This window comes from Clarias gariepinus, chromosome 8 (genome assembly GCF_024256425.1).
Source record: "Clarias gariepinus isolate MV-2021 ecotype Netherlands chromosome 8, CGAR_prim_01v2, whole genome shotgun sequence".
Classification (NCBI taxonomy): Eukaryota; Metazoa; Chordata; class Actinopteri; order Siluriformes; family Clariidae; genus Clarias; species Clarias gariepinus.
In genome coordinates this window covers 25,256,407-25,278,279 of record NC_071107.1, presented here as the reverse complement: position 1 = coordinate 25,278,279, position 21,873 = coordinate 25,256,407, and the positions used below count along the sequence as shown (strand labels likewise).

Sequence of the window (21,873 nt, the reverse complement as noted above, 5' to 3'; positions counted from 1 at the left end):
CTATGTCCTGAGACACCGACAACACTTCAAAAACACATCAAAGCTCCTTGTTAGAGGATTTAGAGAACAGAAAAATCTTTTAAAAAGTTATGTTCTTTGTTACTCTGAATAGCAGCATCCTAGTATTCTGTTAGTACTAAATAGCACCGCGACACACACACACACACTCCCTTTAATTCTATTTGCTGAAATCTGCTCTTTATTTTATTTCTCCCTGGGTGACTAATAAAGACGAACAGGTTTAAATGACCCTGTTGAATTATGTATCCTTATTATGCATGCTGTCAGTTTGTCTTCATTCATATTGAGCTGAGACAACACTCGATTTAAATCTCAGGTGTCCTTGTAAAGGTGTAGATTTTTTCTGAGTACAAAATGTTCGACAATGGTAATTAAGGCAGGTTTAAAATCCGGTAGTGTATAGCTCTGTAAAATTTACATCACAAGACAATGAGCCCGTGGCTGACTTCTTGTTAGCGTAATCCGTCACGTTGTGCCTCAAATACTAATTGTAGCTTACCGAGGCCTGTATGAGGGGCTGCATTCAATACATGTCCACTGTGAGGGACAGAGAGCATCCTAAATGAAAATACACTTTCTGCAAATGTACAGTGCTCCTGTTCGGTGGTTGTATGATTTCAGCGGAGACTTGTACAGCAACTGAGCCACCAGAAAACAAGATCGCAATCATCATCAAGTACATGTTTAAGAAAACGAAGTGAAATCTCACACTCTTACACTTCCCAACCGGACAGTGATTTGTTTTTTAAAACTTATAAGCCTAATGGGAACGATGACCTTACATTCCTTGGCACACCTTTACATAAAGTATGAAGGTGTGTTTGAAAGGGCGTTCTGTATCTCTTTCTGCTGTCCCATCCAGGCTTGAACGACATATAAGGGATTAAGCGCTGTGTTGTTGGGGTGTGTTGGGGTGGTGTTATGCGACCTGTTGGGAAGCAGAGACGCTTGGTTTCTACCTGACACATGGCTTGACCGATATGAGTGGCATGTTCTCGCTTTGTGTGTCCCTTCTACAGTCTGTTTAGAAAACATTCACTATGGAGCATCAGATCCCCATCTGTCAGGTTTCCATTTTGAACTCATTTAAAAACTGAGCAAGCTAGAAGATCCAGAAGACTGGCATAAAGAGACAGCTTTTAGTATGTTTCAAGGCAGAATGGAATTTACTAGAGCTGGGTTTCATAAGTTTTTTTTTTTTAGTTTGATGTAACTTTACATAACATTTTACAAATGTTTGCATCTCTCCTCTCTCTCTCTCTCTGCACGACCCCGTCCCTTCTCTCTGTCTCCACAAAGCCCCGCCTTCTGTCCCTCTGTCTCCACACAGCCCCACCCACTTTCCCTCTGTCCCCACATAGCCCCGCTCCTTTCTCCACATAAGTCTTCGTGTAGCCCCGCCCCTTCCCCCTCTGTCTCTATATATAGCCCTGCCTCCCCTTCCTCTTGTCTCCACACAGCCACATCCCCTCTTTCCCTCCCATCTTCACCCAGCCCCTCCCTTTTCCTCTGTGTCTCCACACAGCCCTGCCCCTCTTTTCCTCTACGTCACCACAAAGTCCCGTCCCCTCTCTGTCTGCAGCTGCATGTAAACCTAGTGTTTCCAATTTGTGCTGCCGCGTTTAATATGCTGTCCATAACATTATGTTTAAAAAGTCAAAAACTCTAAATACCAATATGAGCAGCAAGGCATTATCAGTACCGTAAACCGCTGTAAAAAAGTGTCTTATAGTTTGTGCCACAAAGCCTTCACAGCCCGAAAAGTAAAAGCCTCCCTTCTGAAAGAAATTGTGTCTAACATGCTTGCAAGAATAATTTTTTTCTCTCCATTACACTTCAGGAGCTCTGCAGTCTACCCAAGTAGAAAACTTAACACCTTTCTCAAAGAAGGTTATTATTATTATTGCAAGTTACAGAGCATATGTTATTGTTGTTAAGAGCACCTGAAGGAGCGTTCTCAGAGATCTATTTATATTTAATACAGGCTGTTCATTTTATGTAATTTCTTTATTTCCATGTGTTGCAGCATGTCTCACATGGGGAAATGTCTTTGCATTTTAAATTCATCACAGACATTTTTTAATAAAGTGCCTACGACACTTCACATGTGACTGGGACTTACAGCTGAACACTGAGCTCACTTAGAATCACAAAATACTTTTTTTTTTTCCACGCACATAGATAATCAGACAAAACTACTGACAAAACACTCACAACTATTATAAAATTGCCTGACAATCAAAATTACAATTTTTATTGATTTAATATGCTTTAATTATATTTAGGACGTTATTAAGCCTTAATGTCTTGCCTACTAACTACATATATTCATAAGGAAATATTAGACTGGGGAATTAGATTAATAATCAATAATTATTTGTGATTGGACGGTTAAGTAAATATCGTGACAGGTCTATTTCCTTTACTACCTCTTTATTGAGTATAATCTGACCAAAAGTCCAAATGCTTCTCTTTGTCTGTATGTGTATGCATGCGCGCGCGTGTGTGTGTGTGAGCATATACGTGTATGTGTGCGTGCGTGTGGTCCACCTTAATCACTCCCTTTATTGTTCGGCCATCTCCATTACACTTCCAGAAGAGATTTCGAAACACAATAAGAGTCTATTTTGTTCAATTTTAGGATGCAGCGTGAGATGTCTTTAAATGAGAGTGGGATAGATGTGCAAGCTGTGGAAAGTCTTGCCTTGGGTGTTAGCGGAAAATGATCCTGCTGCCAGATGCCATCTCTGCTCACATTAAAGTTGTGCTTTAGGCGAAGCGTAAGACAAAAAAGAAACTCAATTGCAATTTGATAGCATCAGTAAGCGTCAGTATTAGCTGGTTATAAAGAACAGATGAGGCTACGCTGTATTTTTGAAGACCGAGCTGTTAAAATAAGATTTAAATTGACTAACATTTCGAAACATATAACATTAAATAAATTCAATTATGTCATTACATTGAATAAATCAAACATTTAAGCATCTGAAGCCTAGTAATTGGACAATGGGCTGTTAGCCAGACAATCTGTATTCAGTGAACATCACGTCAGGTAGCATTTGTATCACTTAAACCGGTGTGCACACCAGTTCACGCGCATGTGTGTGCATATAAATGGAAGTGTAGGAGTGAGAAGAAGGCATGAAAAATGACAGAAAAACTGCACACCTGCTAATCTAATCAAGGAATAAGCTGAAACTGATTCAGATGATATGAACAAAGTGAACTTACTATTTAACCGAGAACCACAGATACCATGTACCTAAACGAGAGCACTCAAGCATGCGTGTGAATGTTTACACTTTACAGACGAGAGAATCGTCCATGTCAAAGCCCTAGCGGTGCTAGCTGTGAAGGGGCAGGACTGACCGCACACAAACTCACGCATGCATGCATGGACACACGGATACACGAAAACACACGGAACGGACACGCACACAAAGCTGAGATCTGATACGCCGGCGACCAGCTGTGCTCCAACAGGACGCAGAACCGATCCAGATGTGGGAACGGAGTGTGAGATGACAGCGGCGCTTTTCACAGAGCACTTGCTTTATTTTTCTGCCTGCTCCCACTCAGCACCGCACAAAGTGACCTTTGATAACTAGCTCTGCAAGAGTCACTTGTCTAAATACCAGAAAGACCAGCCCGGCTCATGCACCACTTTCTCACATCCTCTCACATGCATGAGAACTAATGTAACCAGCTATATTTATCAGTATAGCCAGTGGTTTATATGCAACTAAAGTAAATTCCACAAGCACACTTCAAGTTGTCAAAAACACAGCGCAAAACTCTGCGAGTGTGTATGTTTATCCAAGCGGTCATAAACTCTGGTAATAGACTATGGACATAACCCCCCCCTTACTCTCAGACCCTCCCAGAACCCCACTGGCCTAGAGAGATAGATACCCAGCATGTAACACTCGATCTGGCGTTTGACTGGGACAGGAGCCCTGGCAGGGACACTGGAATCAGCCCCCATGCTATCTAAAGGCCAAGGACAATGTTTGAACACCTGCCCAAAACTCTCAGCTGCAACACGGAGAGGTCAGGGGGGCTGAACATTTAAGACAGGCCTCACATCACAACACAAATGAGAAGGATTATTTTAAAATAGAAAGCATTTCTCGATGCATGAGCGATGGTGCATGTGCGTGGACGTGTATGTGCTTACCTTTTTCTTGTCTCTCATGGAGCCTTTGCCTCTCACCATGATCTTGCATCCTGTCTCAGCCTCTAGTTGCTTGGCTGTAAGCCCCCGCGGGCCAAGGATCCGGCCCACAAAGTTAAACTGCAACACACAAACACACGGAACATTTAGTTGTCTGCTTACACACTGCATGTAGACTGAATTATATGTGTTTGTTGATGAGTCAAGGAAAGTAAGGTACAGCAGCAGACGGAGTACCACGTCATATTCCAGAGGTACGAAGGAGAAATGTTTCCTTAAACCCTTAAGACCCGCCATAGAGTGTGTCATAGTATTTTTAAATGTTGTAGTCAGTTTTTTAAGGGCATTTTCATGCCATTACACCTTCACCTTCAAGGTGATATTCATATATATATATATATATATATATATATATATATATATATATATATATATATATATATATATATATACACAATTGGCTATTGTTGATCTGATTGACGTGAATTCCAAAATTCTCTTCTAAGATTTATCTTGAAATGCAACCTTTAACATCCGGATAAAATCCACCTCACACATCAAACAATATAATATCACCATATCACCCATCACCCAGGATGGGTTCCCTGTTGACTCGGGTTCCTCTTAAAAGTTTCTTTCTATTGCCATGTAAGTGAGTATTTTTTCTTTCCTGCCACAGATGCACTTGTCTTGCTTATCAGGGACAATCTGATCATTTTGATTATATATATATTTCCTCATACATTTCATACTCATTTCCCTAATTTTCTTTTTCGATTCTGTAAAGCTGCTTCACGACAATGGCTATTATAATAGCAAAAACATTCAGTCTTCACCCGAATAGTTAGAGTGCAGGCAATAAAGAAAAAGAAACGTTATACAGATTCTTGCCGTTTAAGTGTAGCCTACTATAAAATCAAAACAGAAGGTAAGAAAGCACGAAGAGAGAGAGAATTAGTTTTCCCCCCGAGGCACCTTGTTTCAGCAAGCTGTCTAACCGTTATCTCTGAAGCTCATCAGCCCGAGCTCCGACAATGCCGCTCGATGTGTGGTGAGTGTGCCCTGCCTGCTCCAGACCCATCACGACAAGATAAGAGTCACTGATCCTTCACCTGATCGATTGGGTATCAGAGCTACACCGAGACCCGTCAGTCAGAAGATCAGGCGGCGTCCGAGCGCTGCCATACGCTGACGTGTGAATGCTTTCTGACTGAAAGGCTATAAAACAAAGCCAACCAGCAGTGTTTAAACATCAATTGTTTTTTTCCCCCTTTTTTCTTTAGGCTGCGTCTGCTATTTTGCACGGCTGCTTTACAGGGGAAATGAAATGAAAAGTCACAACCAATCAGGGGATATTAAATGCTAACGCGATCTTAAATATGCCATACGCCTAACTCTGACTAGACGAATTAGGTGCTCTCGCTGTTGTCCTAATGTTTTGATACCACGTTTGCTCTCGTGTGTCGAGTCGTCAAGTCAAATTCAGTTTTTATTTCCAACAGTTTCGTCCTCCTCCTCCTCCTCCTCCTCCTCGAATGAATTCCATTCATCAAAATCACAAGTCAATACAACTTTCACTAACGTTTTTTTTTTGTTGTTGTTGGTGAGACAGTGGGCTGCTACAAAGCCCGAGTTTACACTAAAGTTCCCTGCTCTAATCAATAGTCCTCCCAGGCCTGATTTATCAATCCTTTTGATATTCAGATTCAATTATGTTTCCATACCAGTGACTCTGTGCATAATCGACCCCTTGTAAAACACTGCTAAGTGTATGTGTACTTGATTTTTTATTCTTTTGCCCCTGTTGCATATTACATGGGCATGATATGCATAAAAAGGAGCAATTAAACTGTGCTGCAAGGCACAAAAGCAACCGTGCTGGCATGACATTTGTATTTATCAGCATACAAACGCTTTGTGGAGAAGAAATATAAATGTGCATTTCTCATACTCCATGCACATCAGGCAACCGTACTACTGAAATCTTTCACACCAAGAGTTCGCAATTACTATACCACCTTTCTACTCAATCGCAAATGATCTTATCTTCAAACCATGGCTCTCTCATCGCTCTTATTCATGCTCTCTAAAACCTCAACTGGGTATATATAGCCCATATTATAGAGTGCTCAGTATATTTTAGGGCGAAGATCTTTCTTATAAGTCCTGTACTTGTACTTTCAAGGTGCCCTTGCTGAAGTAGAAATCAGAGGAAGCTCCAGGAGGCCTTCGTTTTCATACGTAAAGCTTTTGTTCATGCTCAGGTGGAGGCAAATTGCGGATATATTGTTGAGTATACCCTGTTATCTATATACAGCTCGCTGAGTGAAAAAGCTTTTTGTCTTCGAGGAACGTCTGTCCTTCATAAATGTATGCAATTACTGCAAGAACAAGTATGCATGTGAATCACTGGGCAGCCATGTTTTTTTTAAATTGATCTCATTTTCATGTAACTGCGTGAACGGTAAGACAATGATACCTATAGACTTCTAATGTTCCCCACCGCGACATTCCATCTTAATAAGAAGGATATTTCTTTGCTTTAAAAAAGGGGAAAACACAGATACTGCCTTTTGTCAGATAGAGTACAAGTACTTCTATTTGCAATGAATCTACTTAGGGTTCTGTAGTGTTTTATATTATATATATATATATATATTTTTTTTTTTTTTCTGTGCGTGTTTAATGATTATAATTTACAGTAAATACATTTTATTGAGCTTGTCCATTTTATTCGTGGGCTCTTTGTGGTCCTTGGAAACCACTCTAGAGCTACACCAGCATCACAATGCAATGTTGCAAAATAAGCTATGCCAAAAAAAACTAATAAAATAAATAAATATATATATTGGTTATTTCAAAAACCTCCACATTTATATAGCATCACATCCATTTGCTACTATTTCAACGTCTGAAAGACTAGGATATATAGTTTAGAAAATACCAGCTTTGTTTGCACCAAGTGACGTGATGCGAGTTTGTTACAGAACACAGCTCTGGAAGTTGTTATCAAGTAAAACAAGACACTTAAGGATCAAGACAGGCACTGCTAATTCCAGTTAACGATACAGACTAGAGAGAGAGGCACTGCTAAGCTCGGTTAGCAATACAGATGAACTAAAGAGATGCACCGTTAAACTAGCTGACGTGTCCCTGCTGTTCGCTTTCACTGAATGTGTTTTTTGTGTTATGTTTGTGGTTTTTTTTTTTTGGTTGTTTCTTGCAATCTGTCTTCACAGTTGTCAACGTTGACCCCGCTTTCACACAAGGGGGGAGGAGGGGGAAGCAGAAGTCATCTAATTATATTTCTACTTGAGAAAAGTACATAAGTACTTACTTTCAAATTTACTTAAGAGTCAAAAGTACTGACGTTTCATTTACTTACTGTAGCCTTTAAGTCACAGTAAAAGAGAATTTATCTTTCAGAGAATCCAGCAAAACACACAATATTATGTGTAATGTATAACGGATCCTGCATACACTCTTTTTGCCAAAACTCGGAATCAAGTTCAATTTTTTCATTTTTCGAGTCACGAAATAACAAGAGAAATAAATAGATAAAAAATACATACAAGCATTCAACTGTGCAGTCAAACATAACGCGACAGTAGGGATATAAACTACTGAAGAAGGAAAGCGCAAAGCAAAGGTAATAATAATAATAATAATAATATTAATTATAACAAATTAATAATAAAATTAATAATACAATTAATAATAAAATTAATAATAATAATAATTAATATTTTATATTATCATTAATTCATTTAAATAGTTAACAGCTCGTTGTGGGGTCGCTATGTTTAAAAAAACTATCCGGAAGGGTACCGTGCTTAACGCCTTCGGAGTGATTTGTAATCTGAAGATATCTGGAGAGGATGGTAGCAAATTCGGCTGAGTGGAATGGGGGTATCAGAGAGCTCAGTCAGGATACTGTTATCTCAAATAATACTCAAAGATCCTGAAATGAATATACATATTACGCACTGTTAATATAACCGCAGCACACATTTATATTTTATATATATATATATATATATATATATATATATATATATATATATATATATATATATATATATATAAAAAAAGGGTAATCTGTCTGCCACAACCAGACTGTGTGGTGGCTAACAGCTGCATTAATCTGGTCTGTGACTGCTGCTATTTCCACCTGCTTTCCACCTACACAGCTTCCTAAAGTTTACAATGACAATTCTGTCAGCAAGCTCTGTTTCGAAATCGTCGTTCTGCGCCCTGGCCATGAGTAAAACTTTACCAATGGGTTGATCTTAAAAAAGGGAAAACAGCTTAAAAAAAGGAATCATAAAAAGGTGATGAAAAAGGAAAACCTGCTACTATGAGTGAAGATGCTTAACGCTTTCCTGAGCTGGTATGGTCTGTAAAGTAGACCGTCTAACTAATCAGGAGCAGTGTAAGCTAATGCTCAGAGCAAAATGTACTATTTTTGTTTAAATTATAACCTTTTTTTTAGACTTTCTAGTAATTTCTACTATTATTTTTGCCTGAGGCTGAACTAGATGATTTAGTGTCTGCTGAATAGACCACATATTGCAAAATGGAGCATCATTATCTCAATTCTGACTTGAAACACTGGATCAATGTCATAACTAACATATATCCAACATATATTCACTTAAATTTACACCACAAACACATGTGAGATATAAACTGAGACACACATATTAAGCAGTTGAACAAATGACAGAACTTATCTTAAGTAAGCTGCTATTAACTCTTCTGCATTATTGAAGTGCAGTTGTGAAAATGTTTTGCTCCTCCCTGACTGTGTCTATTTTTGCATTTATTACACCATTATTGTTTCAGACAATCAAAGACAACCTGAAAAAAAATAAAAAAATACAGTTTTAAAACTGATTACTTTAGCTCTTTTGAATAAAATCTTCTCTTACATAGAACCTTTCCAGCAAAGTAGGCTGTGAAGATGACAGAGTATCAACGTGCGGTTATGTGCGAAAATGGTTCCTCATGATTCCTCCATTACTCTCTCACAATTTAAGTCCTGGCACAGCCCATCAGGAAGAAAAAACTCTATTGATGTGATAACCTGGCTATTCAGTACATTCAGGTAATCAGCTGAATTCATTTTATTGCCACATAAAATTACTAAGACCAACCGAGACCGGACCAACTGATGCAACCCCAGATCATAACACTGCTTCCAGAGGATTGTACAATGGCCACTATGGATGATGGGTGCATCGCTTCATGTGCTTTCCTTCTTACCCTGATGCATCCATCACTCTGGGTACAGTCAATCTGAACTCATTACCTTTTTTCCGTTATTACAATCTTTATGCTCTCTAGCAAACTGAAGCCTTTTTTCTCTGATTAGTCTCACTAACAGCAGTCGTCTTATGGCCACAGAGCTGGTTAGTCTCAATCCTGTGAATTCTTTTCATAGTGTGAGTATGTGCGTGTGATCTCTGATTTTTTTCCTCAACACATTTTTTCCAGTTAATGCCTTAAAATTGTCCTTCCAGGTTTTTAATAAAGCGCTGGCCATCGCTTTTCTGGCCAATTCCTGTAGTTTCAAAATCTCCTCCTGTTTTTACTTGATGTAGGCCAACTATATAATTGTTTTATTAGTATAAGTAAATCGGACACACAAATCAGCCTGGACACTCTGCACATGCTCCACAGTTCCCACGATGGGCTTTGACCTCGAAGCCGAAGAAAATGAGGAACAGAGGGAAGAGGCTGCTAACAATAAGGTTTGGATAGCACCATAACCACGAGGGATAGCGTAAATCTCATTTGTGCAGAAAGTAAAACATATATGAAGCGTAAAGCACACATGAAATGGTGGTCATGTTTTTCTCGCCGGACATGCTATTCGCCACTGTCTAACATGTGTGTCGATTGTTTTGGTCTGTGATGTAATATGTTCAAAAAGGGGGCACATCACTACCTATCATTATAATGAGACGAGTGCATTTAAATGGCTGTGCATGTCAACATACTGACTGACTTGTTTTAGCTAGACAGAGCCTACCAGTCTGTAAAGGGTTACAAAGTCATTTCCAAGGCTCTGGGAGTGTGGCGGACAAGAGCAAGAGCTATTATCTCCAAATGGAGAAAATATGGAACAATGGTGAATCTTCCCAGCCTACCAGAAATCCATCTGACAACATAGAGACATTTCGTTCATAAAGTCCCCAAAAAAAAGGCCTACAAAAACAGTGAAGGAACTGTGCAGTACGTTTCATTCACCACAGATAAGGTCAAGATTCAGGACTTGAGAGAGTAAGGCAAAACACGGGCTAACAGCTAACCAAGACTCACTTAACATTTACCAAAATACACCTGGTTGTCACTTTTAGGCCTTTCGGGAATGAAAAGTCAGAAATAAAAGACTTTATTAAGATAATAAAGCATTCCTAAATAAAAACATCACACCGACAGTCAAACATGGTGGGCTTAGTGGAATGGTGTGGGTATGCCTTGCTGTTTTTCGGAACTGGGCGACTTGTCACAAGACTAAACGAGGAGCAGTTAATCAATTAAGTGCATTTGTGTCGAGACGTTGATTGACCAAAGCACACTGCTGATTTTTGGTTGTAATGAATCATGGTTTGATGATTTTCGGTTGTGAAAACGTTGTGGTGATGCTAATTTGGCAATGTAATGGTTGATGGGATGATGTACAGTAGGTGTTAGAAAGTTCGAATTACTTTAATGAAATGATGTCGGAACACAGTGACTACATGAGGATGGGATGAAATTAGACGAATGCCCTGCAAATCAACATCAAAACAATTAACACAGTACTGATGGACTGAGCAGGACCTGAACTCGAGTCACTGTGGTGAGAGCCCTGTGTGCTCATCACTGGGTCACTACGGAATGTGCTGTCGCTGCTGGTGAATACGCATCTAAAACAAAGAGCGCCACAAAAAAAAAAACCAGATAACAGCAACTAACTGAGATATCAAATTGAAAAGCAGCCACAACAAAAAAAATTAAAATAATTAAATTGAAAAAAATGAAAACCCTGCTTAACACTGACACTGTGCAAACACCATAATACAGTGGAGTGATTTGGGAGCTAAGATGCACCTCAGCTCACAGACAATTAAACAGAGAGGTAACGTTTCAACACTAAGTGACGCGTGACGTGTGCGGGGAGCTGTACTGTCCGTCTCAAACTCCGACTGGAATTTTAAACCATGTTAGAAACTTAAGGGACCACGGATGTTCTTGGACGTTTGTGAAAGGATGTTAATCAGCACGAATGCTTCAAATGATTTTGCTATCTCAACATTATGTTATTAAACGTCAAACACAATATCGTCTCGACCGAGGACGTCACCGCAACATCTTTACAACTATATTACATCGATCATCCAACGTTAGGGTTCCTGCTGGCCCACAGCTAGAACACTGACAAAAAAAACAGCTGAACCAGATGATGGCTGAAAGCAGAAATAGGAAATCTGGACTATGACAAAATATCAATAAACAGTCAGACAGGCAGACACACACACACAGAGAGAGAGAGACACACACACACACACACACAAACATATCACTGGCAAAATCCTGATTCATAATGAGTATAATGACCATAATCATGTTAAACGGATGAGGATTTTGACAAACAAGATTTGCATCTGTGTGAATGCAGTTGATGAAACATCATTACTGCACCTGGTGTGTGAAAAAAGAAGCCAATTTACCGTCTTTTCACATACAAATGGTTCATATTTGTCGTGACCCACTCAACCTCTTTCCTAAAACGGAAAAAATATAAATAAATATAAAGATGTATGTATATAAAGATACGGAAGAAAAAAGCTACAACTCTGGGATAAAAATCACTCAGATATACATACCAAAACGCATCCACACACACACACACACACACACACACACACACACACTGACTGCATTACTCATACACTTCATGCACACCCAAAGCCTATGTGACAGCAGCAACTACTCTACCTGAGTGGATGTATCACTTCTCTACCTCTCCCTACTCTCGAGCTGTCATCTGAGCTTTGATGCTGCTCTTTCACTCTCTCTCACACACACACACGCACACACACACACACACAGACACACACAGACACACACACACGCTCCTGTGCTGAGCCTTTTGTGCTGGGTCTTCTCCTGCTGGGCAACACACACACACACACACACACACCACTCTGCTGCGCTTGGCATTGATGAATGCCTATGTGTGTATGAGTGTGTGTGAGTGTACACATGTGCATTTGTGTGTGTGTATATTCCTTTGTGATGGGATGGAAGGGAAGTGCAAATGTCTGTGCTTTTTAGGAAGGAGTCTAGAAGAGAAAGGGAATTAAATTTTCATCTTCCACCCATCAGGTGGTCGAGGCAATTGAAGGTGATATGCCGGATTGCGTTTGAGAGCCTAAACCTCGGTATTTCTGCAGAAATTATTGTCAGGACTGGTGTGTGTGTGTGTGTGTGTGTGTGTGTGTGTGTGTGTGTGTGTTCCTACAAAAAAGCCCAGGTGAGGCATAAAGACCTTCTGCTGAACACAGATGTTGACTTAATTTCGGAATAAGCTTCCAGCTATTAGCTATATCTCCTGTGGTGAGTTAGAGTTGTGTGAGACTGTACTGTGAGACTGTACTGTGAGACTGACTGTGAGACTGACTGTACTGTGAGACTGTACTGTGGGACTGACTGACAGACTGTACTGTGGGACTGACTGACAGACTTTACTGTGGGACTGTACTGTGAGACTGTACTGTGAGACTGACTGTGAGACTGACTGTACTGTGAGACTGTACTGTGGGACTGACTGACAGACTGTACTGTGAGACTGTACTGTGAGACTGTACTGTGATACTGTACTGTGAGACTGTACTGTGGGACTGACTGACAGACTGTACTGTGAGACTGTACTGTGATACTGTACTGTGGGACTGACTGTACTGTGAGACTGTACTGTGGGACTGACTGACAGACTGTACTGTGGGACTGTACTGTGAGACTGTACTGTGGGACTGACTGACAGACTGTACTGTGGGACTGTACTGTGAGACTGTACTGTGGGACTGACTGACAGACTGTACTGTGAGACTGTACTGTGAGACTGTACTGTGTACTGTGGGACTGACTGACAGACTGTACTGTGGGACTGTACTGTGAGACTGTACTGTGAGACTGTACTGTGATACTGTACTGTGGGACTGACTGTACTGTGAGACTGTACTGTGGGACTGACTGACAGACTGTACTGTGAGACTGTACTGTGAGACTGTACTGTGGGACTGACTGTACTGTGAGACTGTACTGTGGGACTGACTGTACTGTGAGACTGTGCTGTGGGACTGACTGACAGACTGTACTGTGGGACTGTACTGTGAGACTGTACTGTGAGACTGTACTGTGGGACTGACTGTACTGTGAGACTGTACTGTGGGACTGACTGTACTGTGAGACTGTACTGTGGGACTGACTGTTCTGTGAGACTGTACTGTGAGACTGACTGTGAGACTGACTGTACTGTGAGACTGACTGACAGACTGTACTGTGGGACTGTACTGTGAGACTGTACTGTGGGACTGACTGTACTGTGAGACTGTACTGTGAGACTGTACTGTGGGACTGACTGTACTGTGAGACTGTACTGTAAGACTGTACTGTGGGACTGACTGTTCTGTGAGACTGTACTGTGAGACTGTACTGTGAGACTGTACTGTGAGACTGACTGTACTGTGAGACTGTACTGTGGGACTGACTGACAGACTGTACTGTGGGACTGACTGTAATGTGAGACTGTACTGTGGGACTGACTGTACTGTGAGACTGTACTGTGGGACTGACTGTACTGTGAGACTGTACTGTAAGACTGTACTGTGGGACTGACTGTTCTGTAAGACTGTACTGTGGGACTGTACTGTGAGACTGACTGTCCTGTGGGACTGTACTGTGGGACTGACTGACAGACTGTACTGTGGGACTGACTGTACTGTGAGACTGTACTGTGGGACTGTCTGTACTGTAAGACTGTACTGTGAGACTGTACTGTAAGACTGTACTGTGAGACTGTACTGTGGGACTGACTGTACTGTGAGACTGTACTGTGGGACTGACTGTACTGTGAGACTGTACTGTGGGACTGTACTGTGTTTTGAAATACGAGACGGCTTCCAGGACGTACTCCAGGATGTGCTCGTAATCCAAGGTTCCACTATATTTACAGTGACTTTTAATGTTGTGGGATGTTCATTAATCACGTTCGTTCCTGTTGTCACATAGGTTATACTGTATGAGTTATTAACTATCATTTGACCACCAGCCTCTCTTTTCTTCTACCTTCTTGAAATAGAAGGTAATAAACACCTAGTACACTGTCTAAAAAAACATTCAGGTTTGAAATGACTGGAATTGCATTAATTACTGTTTAACAAATTAAAAACCTGAAAGGATAGTGCTGAACGGGTGCGTCAAGAAGGGAAGTGCGTGAAGTGATGCACCCCTCATGTGTAGTGCCCAGTGTAGAAGCAGTGTTATGATGTGCGGTTGCTTTAGTTGGTCAAAAATGAAGGTCAGCTGATGACCTGAACGTACCGAATGACCAGCTTATCACATCTATAGAGTTTTTTCTCCCTGATGGCACAGACTTATAGAAGCATGAGGAATCTTTTCCACCACAAAACACTCGTCAAAGCTAAAGACGGTCAAACACTGTAAGTGTGCTACTTTTCTCATATGGTACTGTATTATTTGAATGGGTGAATACATAAATGCTTGAAAACACATCTGTGTGTGTTGGAAAGTGAGGGTGTAATGACTCACGTGTCTCTATTCTTAACCTGCTCTGTGATCCAGGCAACAGCAGCGTTCAGTATTGGGTCACGAGATACATTCTCTTCTTTTAAAAGCCTACACACTGTGTCTGTTCTTTTAATGCACTGGCCAGGTACAGGGCTTTGGGTGGCCAATTTTTGGCTTTTGAAGAATTACAGCTGGATGTGTCCTTTACAGCGTGTCACCCTTGTCCTTTTAGCCTACTTTTAATGAAGTAATTCTGCCATAGTGCAAAAGAAACAGAAAGAGCTTACTATTATAAAACATTCTTCTTTTTTGTATATATAAATATAGTGTTGCCCCTTACAAAGCTTTAGTCACCAAAAGAATATAATTCGCCAACAAACTAAGCTCAATACTCTCTCCCTGCACAGAAGCTACAATTTACTGTTTCTAGCACCACTCTCTCTCTCTCTCTCTCTCTCACACACACACACATACACACACACACAAACCTGACAAAGAAAACCATTAGGCTGTAATAGAATCTCTAATATCTGCTGTTCAAGGCTCAGGCCTATTTACACGATCTGCACAGTGGAGATTATGCTTGTTTTCCATCAACTACAATAAAACAGGCAGCAGGGACGTAATTAGGGCTGTTTAAGACAGCGCACGTGGGCCTGCCAGAGAGCACGAGTGATGGCATTATCTTATGAAGATAAACGAGCTGGCACTGCTAATAGGCAAATTAATTATTGCATGACTTCAAATACCACTGCGCACTTATTTCTTGCTGCAAGACGTTTTTTGTTTTCATTACGGTGTGGAAAAAGGGGAGGCGAAGCAGGGAAACCACCCTACTCCTTTAAGAGTGGGTGAGGGTGAAATCTAACGTCTGAAATGCTTGATTTCTCTCACCCGGTTCAGTTATTACCGTGATACTTACAATACTTCTTACAATACAGTACTTAGAAGGGGTTGCTGGTATCAATGAGCAGAGCTAAGAAAAATATATAAAAAACTAACTTAAAAAAAAAGTATAAGGTTTAAATTTGTACACTTCAGATTAGTCTCTATTAAAACAAATCATCTTGACGGTAAGTTATTCGCAAAGGTTTGTGGAAATGAGCTCAATAGCACCACCAGTGGTGGGGTGAAATACAGTCACTATAAAATGTTAAAATGTAACAGGGTCAACAAAGGGTTGACCAAAGAAACAACGTTTCTGTTTATTACGCTTCCAAACAAAATACAGTTAAATCTTGGATTGTGAGCATAATTCATTCGGGACGTGTGCTTGTATATCAAGCACGTCTTTTTTCCTCTTTTGTCCACAAATAAATTTTGCAGCAGAGCTTAATGCAAGAGACTTTACTGTGCTGGAAATCCATTTAAATCACACAACTTCCTCCTTACCATGAGTGCGCTGATCATGGTTGCTTAGCAATAGCAGACGCCATGATGCTTGGGAAAGACGGAGAAAGCAGTTTTTCCATTTATTTATTTTAGACGTGAAGTGAACGGCCCCTTGCAGTACAGTGTAACTTTAACTTTAAAATCATTTGGGCATTGTCTTGTTTTGTTCTCCTTTAAGCTTAGTTTGTTAAATCAGTTTATTCAGGCATCAAAACAAATCCACTTGGCTCATTTAGTTTGTTTATACATGAAAATCAGTCAATGAAGATTTTTCTCTTGTAGTTAAAATCTTTTCTAAAAATCCCTGTAAACTTGGTAATGTTGACAGTTGGAGCTGTTTGGGTTCACAAGCAAAAATGTGCAGGAAAACAGTGCCATTTTTTTTTTTTGCACAAACTCTTTCTGACACTTAAACGTAAAAAAACATTCATTGCTTTGAAGTTAGAGCTGCTTTGGTTTAAGCAACTGATTGGAGTCAAACACAGTAGGTTTCAATATATTTCATTTAAAACTGCCTTAAACATGAATGTGCATTGCTTGTGAGTTATCAGACCTTTGACCTTACAGGACCTTTGAATATTAGGTTGAGAACCACTGGCACTGATTATCACTTGAATAAACGGTGATAAATATATATATATATATTTTTTTTTATTAATGCCACAGAGCTTGGGATTCACTGTGCTTCTAGTATATTTACACTCAATTCCTGGCACGTTAACATAGAGACCGATCCCCTTTTCCCTTTAAAATGACATCCCACTTACTGTTCCTCCACCTGGTTTGACACTGGCCTGCGATTGCTCCAGACTGACAGCGTACATGAGACCTGAGCTGGCTGAGCATCAGTGCTGCCATTAAAGGAGTGTGAAGGGGAGGAGGCGGAGCTGAAGGGCTGTCTGGCTGCCTCATGCGGGCCTGAGGTGTTGTTGTGAGCAGCCATCATGTCCTAATGAACCCTAATTAACCTTCATTAGCTTTGCAATGATCCAGAACGCATCCACTCCTGATGCCGCATCCCCCCCTGTGCACATTCCTAGGATTCGTGCCCCGTGTGCCAGTCCTTACCTAATCACAGCGTAATGAATGGGGGGGATTGGGGTGTATATCAGTATATGTCCTTCTTTCTGTATAGGTTACAGTTTGGCTTATTCAGTGTATTTACTCAAGACTTGCCATTATTGAGTGGTTACACATCACATGCACACAAGATTCAGATCTGTACTACAAATCAGTCTCACACCAGCAGTCACGCACAAAGACAAAATCATATGCATGCATAAAATTAAGTCGTATTAATCACAACCAGCTGGTCCAGGGACTGCTACCGATCCCCAGATTACGTCCAGCAGTTTAGCATTCATTAGGCTCTTATTCAGTAGTGAGTTATGGGGCCGTCCTCTCAGCCTGGTTCAATTAAAACAACGACACCTGGAGAAGCAGGGCAGCCGGCCAACTCTCATCTCCAACTCTCACAACACCTCAGACATTTCACACTGCAGTTAACATGACATCAAAAAAGTGTCTCACTCAACTATGATGTCAGTACACTAACTAGACAGAGGTTCTGGGAACAGAAGAGGAGATATGGGATAAAGGTTATATCTAAGGGGGGGGTTGGCGGTTGAAGTCTATCCCGAAAGGCTGAGGGCAGGAGGTGGGGTATACCCTGGACAGGGTGCCGGTCCATCCCAGGATTCTTCCCAAAGACCTGCACACATCTACCCATATACTACTGTCAATTTGGGAACATCAATTAGCCTAATCCGCAGGTCTTTGGGAGGAAACCGGAGTACCCGAAGGGAAACCCACCGAGCACAGGGAGAACATGCAAACTCCATGCACACAGAGACGGGAATCGAGTCTGGCTGGGAATCGAACCCGGACCCTGGAGCTGCAAGGTGACAGTGCTAACTACTACACCACCTTTTGTAAAGCACATGCTTGTAAATTATTTTAGGTTTTCTTAAAATGATTTCATTAAAAAAGGAAGAAGAAAAAATATTTTAAAATATCTTATATGACCATCATAATCATAAGACATATTTGACAGAACTATGGCAGGAAAAGGAGCTGGCATCTCAGGGAGTTTTTTCTTGCCACCGTCACCCTCGGCTTGCTCATCCGGGTAATTGGGTCATTTTGATTCATACACATTTTTAATATGTATTTACTACAAATTTCCATAATTTTCTTCTGATGTGCTTCTATGTGTAAAGCTGCTTTGCAACAATGAGAATTGTTAAAAGCACTATGCAAATAAAATTTACTTGAAATGAATTGAATGATTCTCGCTTTGTCCGAGGCATGACATTTAAACAATTAAGATACACAGCATTTCAATCTAACATTAAAATCTGGTAATAGTTTTAATACTTCAAAACCTTAAGGAAGGGTAGCTGTTGAAGACAAAACAGACAAACATTAGTGCTACTGAATCAAACCATTTTGAAAATCGCAATGGCCAAATTAAATCAAATCAAATCGACAGTGTAACTGTGACTCACAGCTCCAGTGATCACCTAAACCATATGTGGTTCCTTCCCAAAACCGATACCACAAATTTCTAAGTGCACAATTATATATAATATCTCAGTACGTCATTAGGTTTTGTCACCTACGCTACCGAGGCACACCAACATTTTGGAAATGATGTCATGGGTACACAAACTGACTGACAACAACACAATGTTGACTGGGTGTCAGTCAGTAAGACTTCATGAGTTAAAAGTCAAGGATGAAGCTTTTCAGAACATTTAAAAAGTTTGCGTCACCTGTGTCACCGTGGGTTCTTACGGGCTACAGGTTTATGGTTGAGCGAGTAACCTTCACAGAGCCATGAACTCAACTCCGGTGAACGCTGAATCCTTCGGGATGAACTGAAATACTGACTTTCCCCTGACATCGGCGCCCAACCTCACTAATTCTCTTGTACCTGAATCGGCAAATCCCCACAGCCATAAAACTGGAACAGGACGTTCAAAAAGCACAGACCTTTAACCACATGGTGCCATGTTTTTTCCTCACGTAAGCTCTAGCACGTATTTACACTCACCAGGCGTATGAAATAATATTTTAAATCATTTACCAGATTTATTTTCTTTTAACTAAGAAAATGCTATTAAACAATTAGATTGGATGATTGTGAAATTCATCGCTAGGACGAGTGGGGAACGAGAGGGTTCAAAACATACATATGCTAAGTGCCCTTCTGATCCGCTCCTGTCCTGGCGTTTTTGAGTTCGCTGAACGATGACCAAGGCCAGAGAGAACTGAGAGAGAATCAATCCTGTCCTATATGCTTATAATGATTAATAATCACTGATAGCTGCTCATCTCCGCGTCGGACGAGCGTGACCCAGAAAAGGACACTGAGGAAAGAATGATAGATGACAGCCCTCACTTGTTCTCCCTCTTCTCCTCTCTCTGTCTCCTCCACTTCCAAACTCACCACGCACCACAATGACTACAATTAAAAGCTCTGTCCAAGCCCAGAGCCTGAGAGGAGTATTTATAGAGCACTTTCTCTGCATAGCACAGTCTGCTCTCTAACATTATCTCCCACACTCTCTCTCTCTCTCTTACACACACACACACACACACACACTTACTATAGATATGAGCACACAAATGAACAACAACAATTACTGGGAACAGCAAGATTCTCCTAGCCATGTTGTCTTTCCCTGCCTAATAACATTGTTCACCAACTTGGAACGAGTTGTGTGCTGGCAAGGGAACAACATCGCTGTAAGAGTTTGAAGGACCAAATTAATTTCTGTGCTGCTGGCAGGATGTCTTGGGGACGAGTAGGGAAGACACCAGGGTGTGGAAGAGTTTGTTGTCCCCTTTTTATCAGGCAGACCAGGCCAGCGCTCCTCCGACCTGATTCCCTGACCTCATCAAGCCCTCACATTCATCACCAGCTTGCATTCACAGCTGGTTATCATCTTCTCTCTCTCTTTCACTCTCTCTCTCTCTCTCTCTCTTTCTCTCACACACACACACACACACAAACACACTTTACCATTATCCAACGTTAAAACAAGGACTGCCTCGTACCTCCAGCCTGCAAGTAATAATGACCACCTATGAAGAGCTAATTGGAGATTTTTAAACACTATTTATGTGCAGGGAAAACAGTGGCTACACAGAAGGATACACACACACACACACACACACACACACACACCTCTTAGATCTTTCGGGACTCTATTCTCGGCTGGCGGTTATTTGAGGCCTCTTATTTCATCTCTCGTTCCTCTTAATGAACCCAAGCACACTAATAATGATCCTGAGTGTCCTTCAGACCAGCAAGGACATCCAGAACCTTAACACACACACGCATACACGCACATACACGCACATGCACACACACACACACATGCGCACATATCTCTGTGGCTTTTCGACAGCCATAAACTCTATCCAGTTTTACAAGACTAAGGTAGCTTCACTAAATTTAAACATTTTCTAACTCAGTATTGTGCAAAGTGAATGAACAATAGAGTATGGTAGAAAACTATGTATGTATGTATGTATGTATTATTATTATTATTATCAACATTATTTTAGATCTATCTCTCTGGATCTCATTCTCCAGCATTGTGGCTTATTCCAAGTCACTGTAACTTTAATGTTTTGGTTAAATTTTATTTCTAATTAAGTTTAATGTTGAAATTATTATTGCAACTCATTATTGCATCTATGTATCCATTACGAATAAAATATATTCCTAAATCACCCCTGGTTCATCTGTTCATTCTCTATATCACTTATCCTTTACAGGATCACAAGAGTCCTGGAGCTTATTCTAAGGAACTTGGTTACACCCTAGACAATGTGCCAATCCATCACAGGGCACAAGCACACACACACACACACACACACACACACACACACACACACACACACACACACACATACAGTTACTCACACACTACAGGGAATTTGAAAAGCATTTCTTTGGACTGTAAAGGATTTGAACCCTTGACCCTGAAGATATGAGGCCACGGTGCTAACCACTATGTCACCTAATTTAAAACAAACTATTTTTGCAAAACAGTTAGAAAAATAGGCCGTCACGGTGGTGTAGTGGTTAACACTGTCACCTTGCACCTCGAGGGTCAGGGTTTGATTCCCGGCAGGCTTGATTCCCGTCTCTGTGTGCATGGAGTTTGCATGTTCTCCCCGTGCTTGGTGGGTTTCCTCCGGGTACACCGGTTTCCTCCCACAGTCCAAAGATATGCAGGTTAGGCTAATTGGCGTTCCCAAATTGCCCGTAGTGTGTGAGCGTGTATGTGTGTGTGCCCTGCGATGGATTGGCACCCTGCCCAGGGTGTACCCCGTCTCGTGCCCTAAGTCTCCTGGGATAGGCTCCAGGTTCCCGTGACCCTGAATACAGGATAAAGCGGTATAGAAGATGAGTGAGTGAGAGTTAGAAAAATAACACTCAAGTGATCACAGATCTATTACTGTGGTATTAT

The 21,873-nt window shown here is 41.0% G+C and overlaps 1 protein-coding gene across 6 annotated transcripts in view; it reads right to left on the bottom strand.

The window, feature by feature from the left end:
• The window catches only part of LOC128528756 (KH domain-containing RNA-binding protein QKI), a 78,490-nt gene that overhangs the window by 32,071 nt on the left and 24,546 nt on the right, over positions 1 to 21,873 (bottom strand). For all 6 annotated transcript variants that reach the window (XM_053501851.1, XM_053501846.1, XM_053501847.1 and 3 more), the window contains exon 3: positions 4,199 to 4,315. In XM_053501851.1, the coding sequence (XP_053357826.1) occupies positions 4,199 to 4,315 (117 nt within the window). The remainder of the gene's footprint in view (positions 1 to 4,198; positions 4,316 to 21,873) is intronic.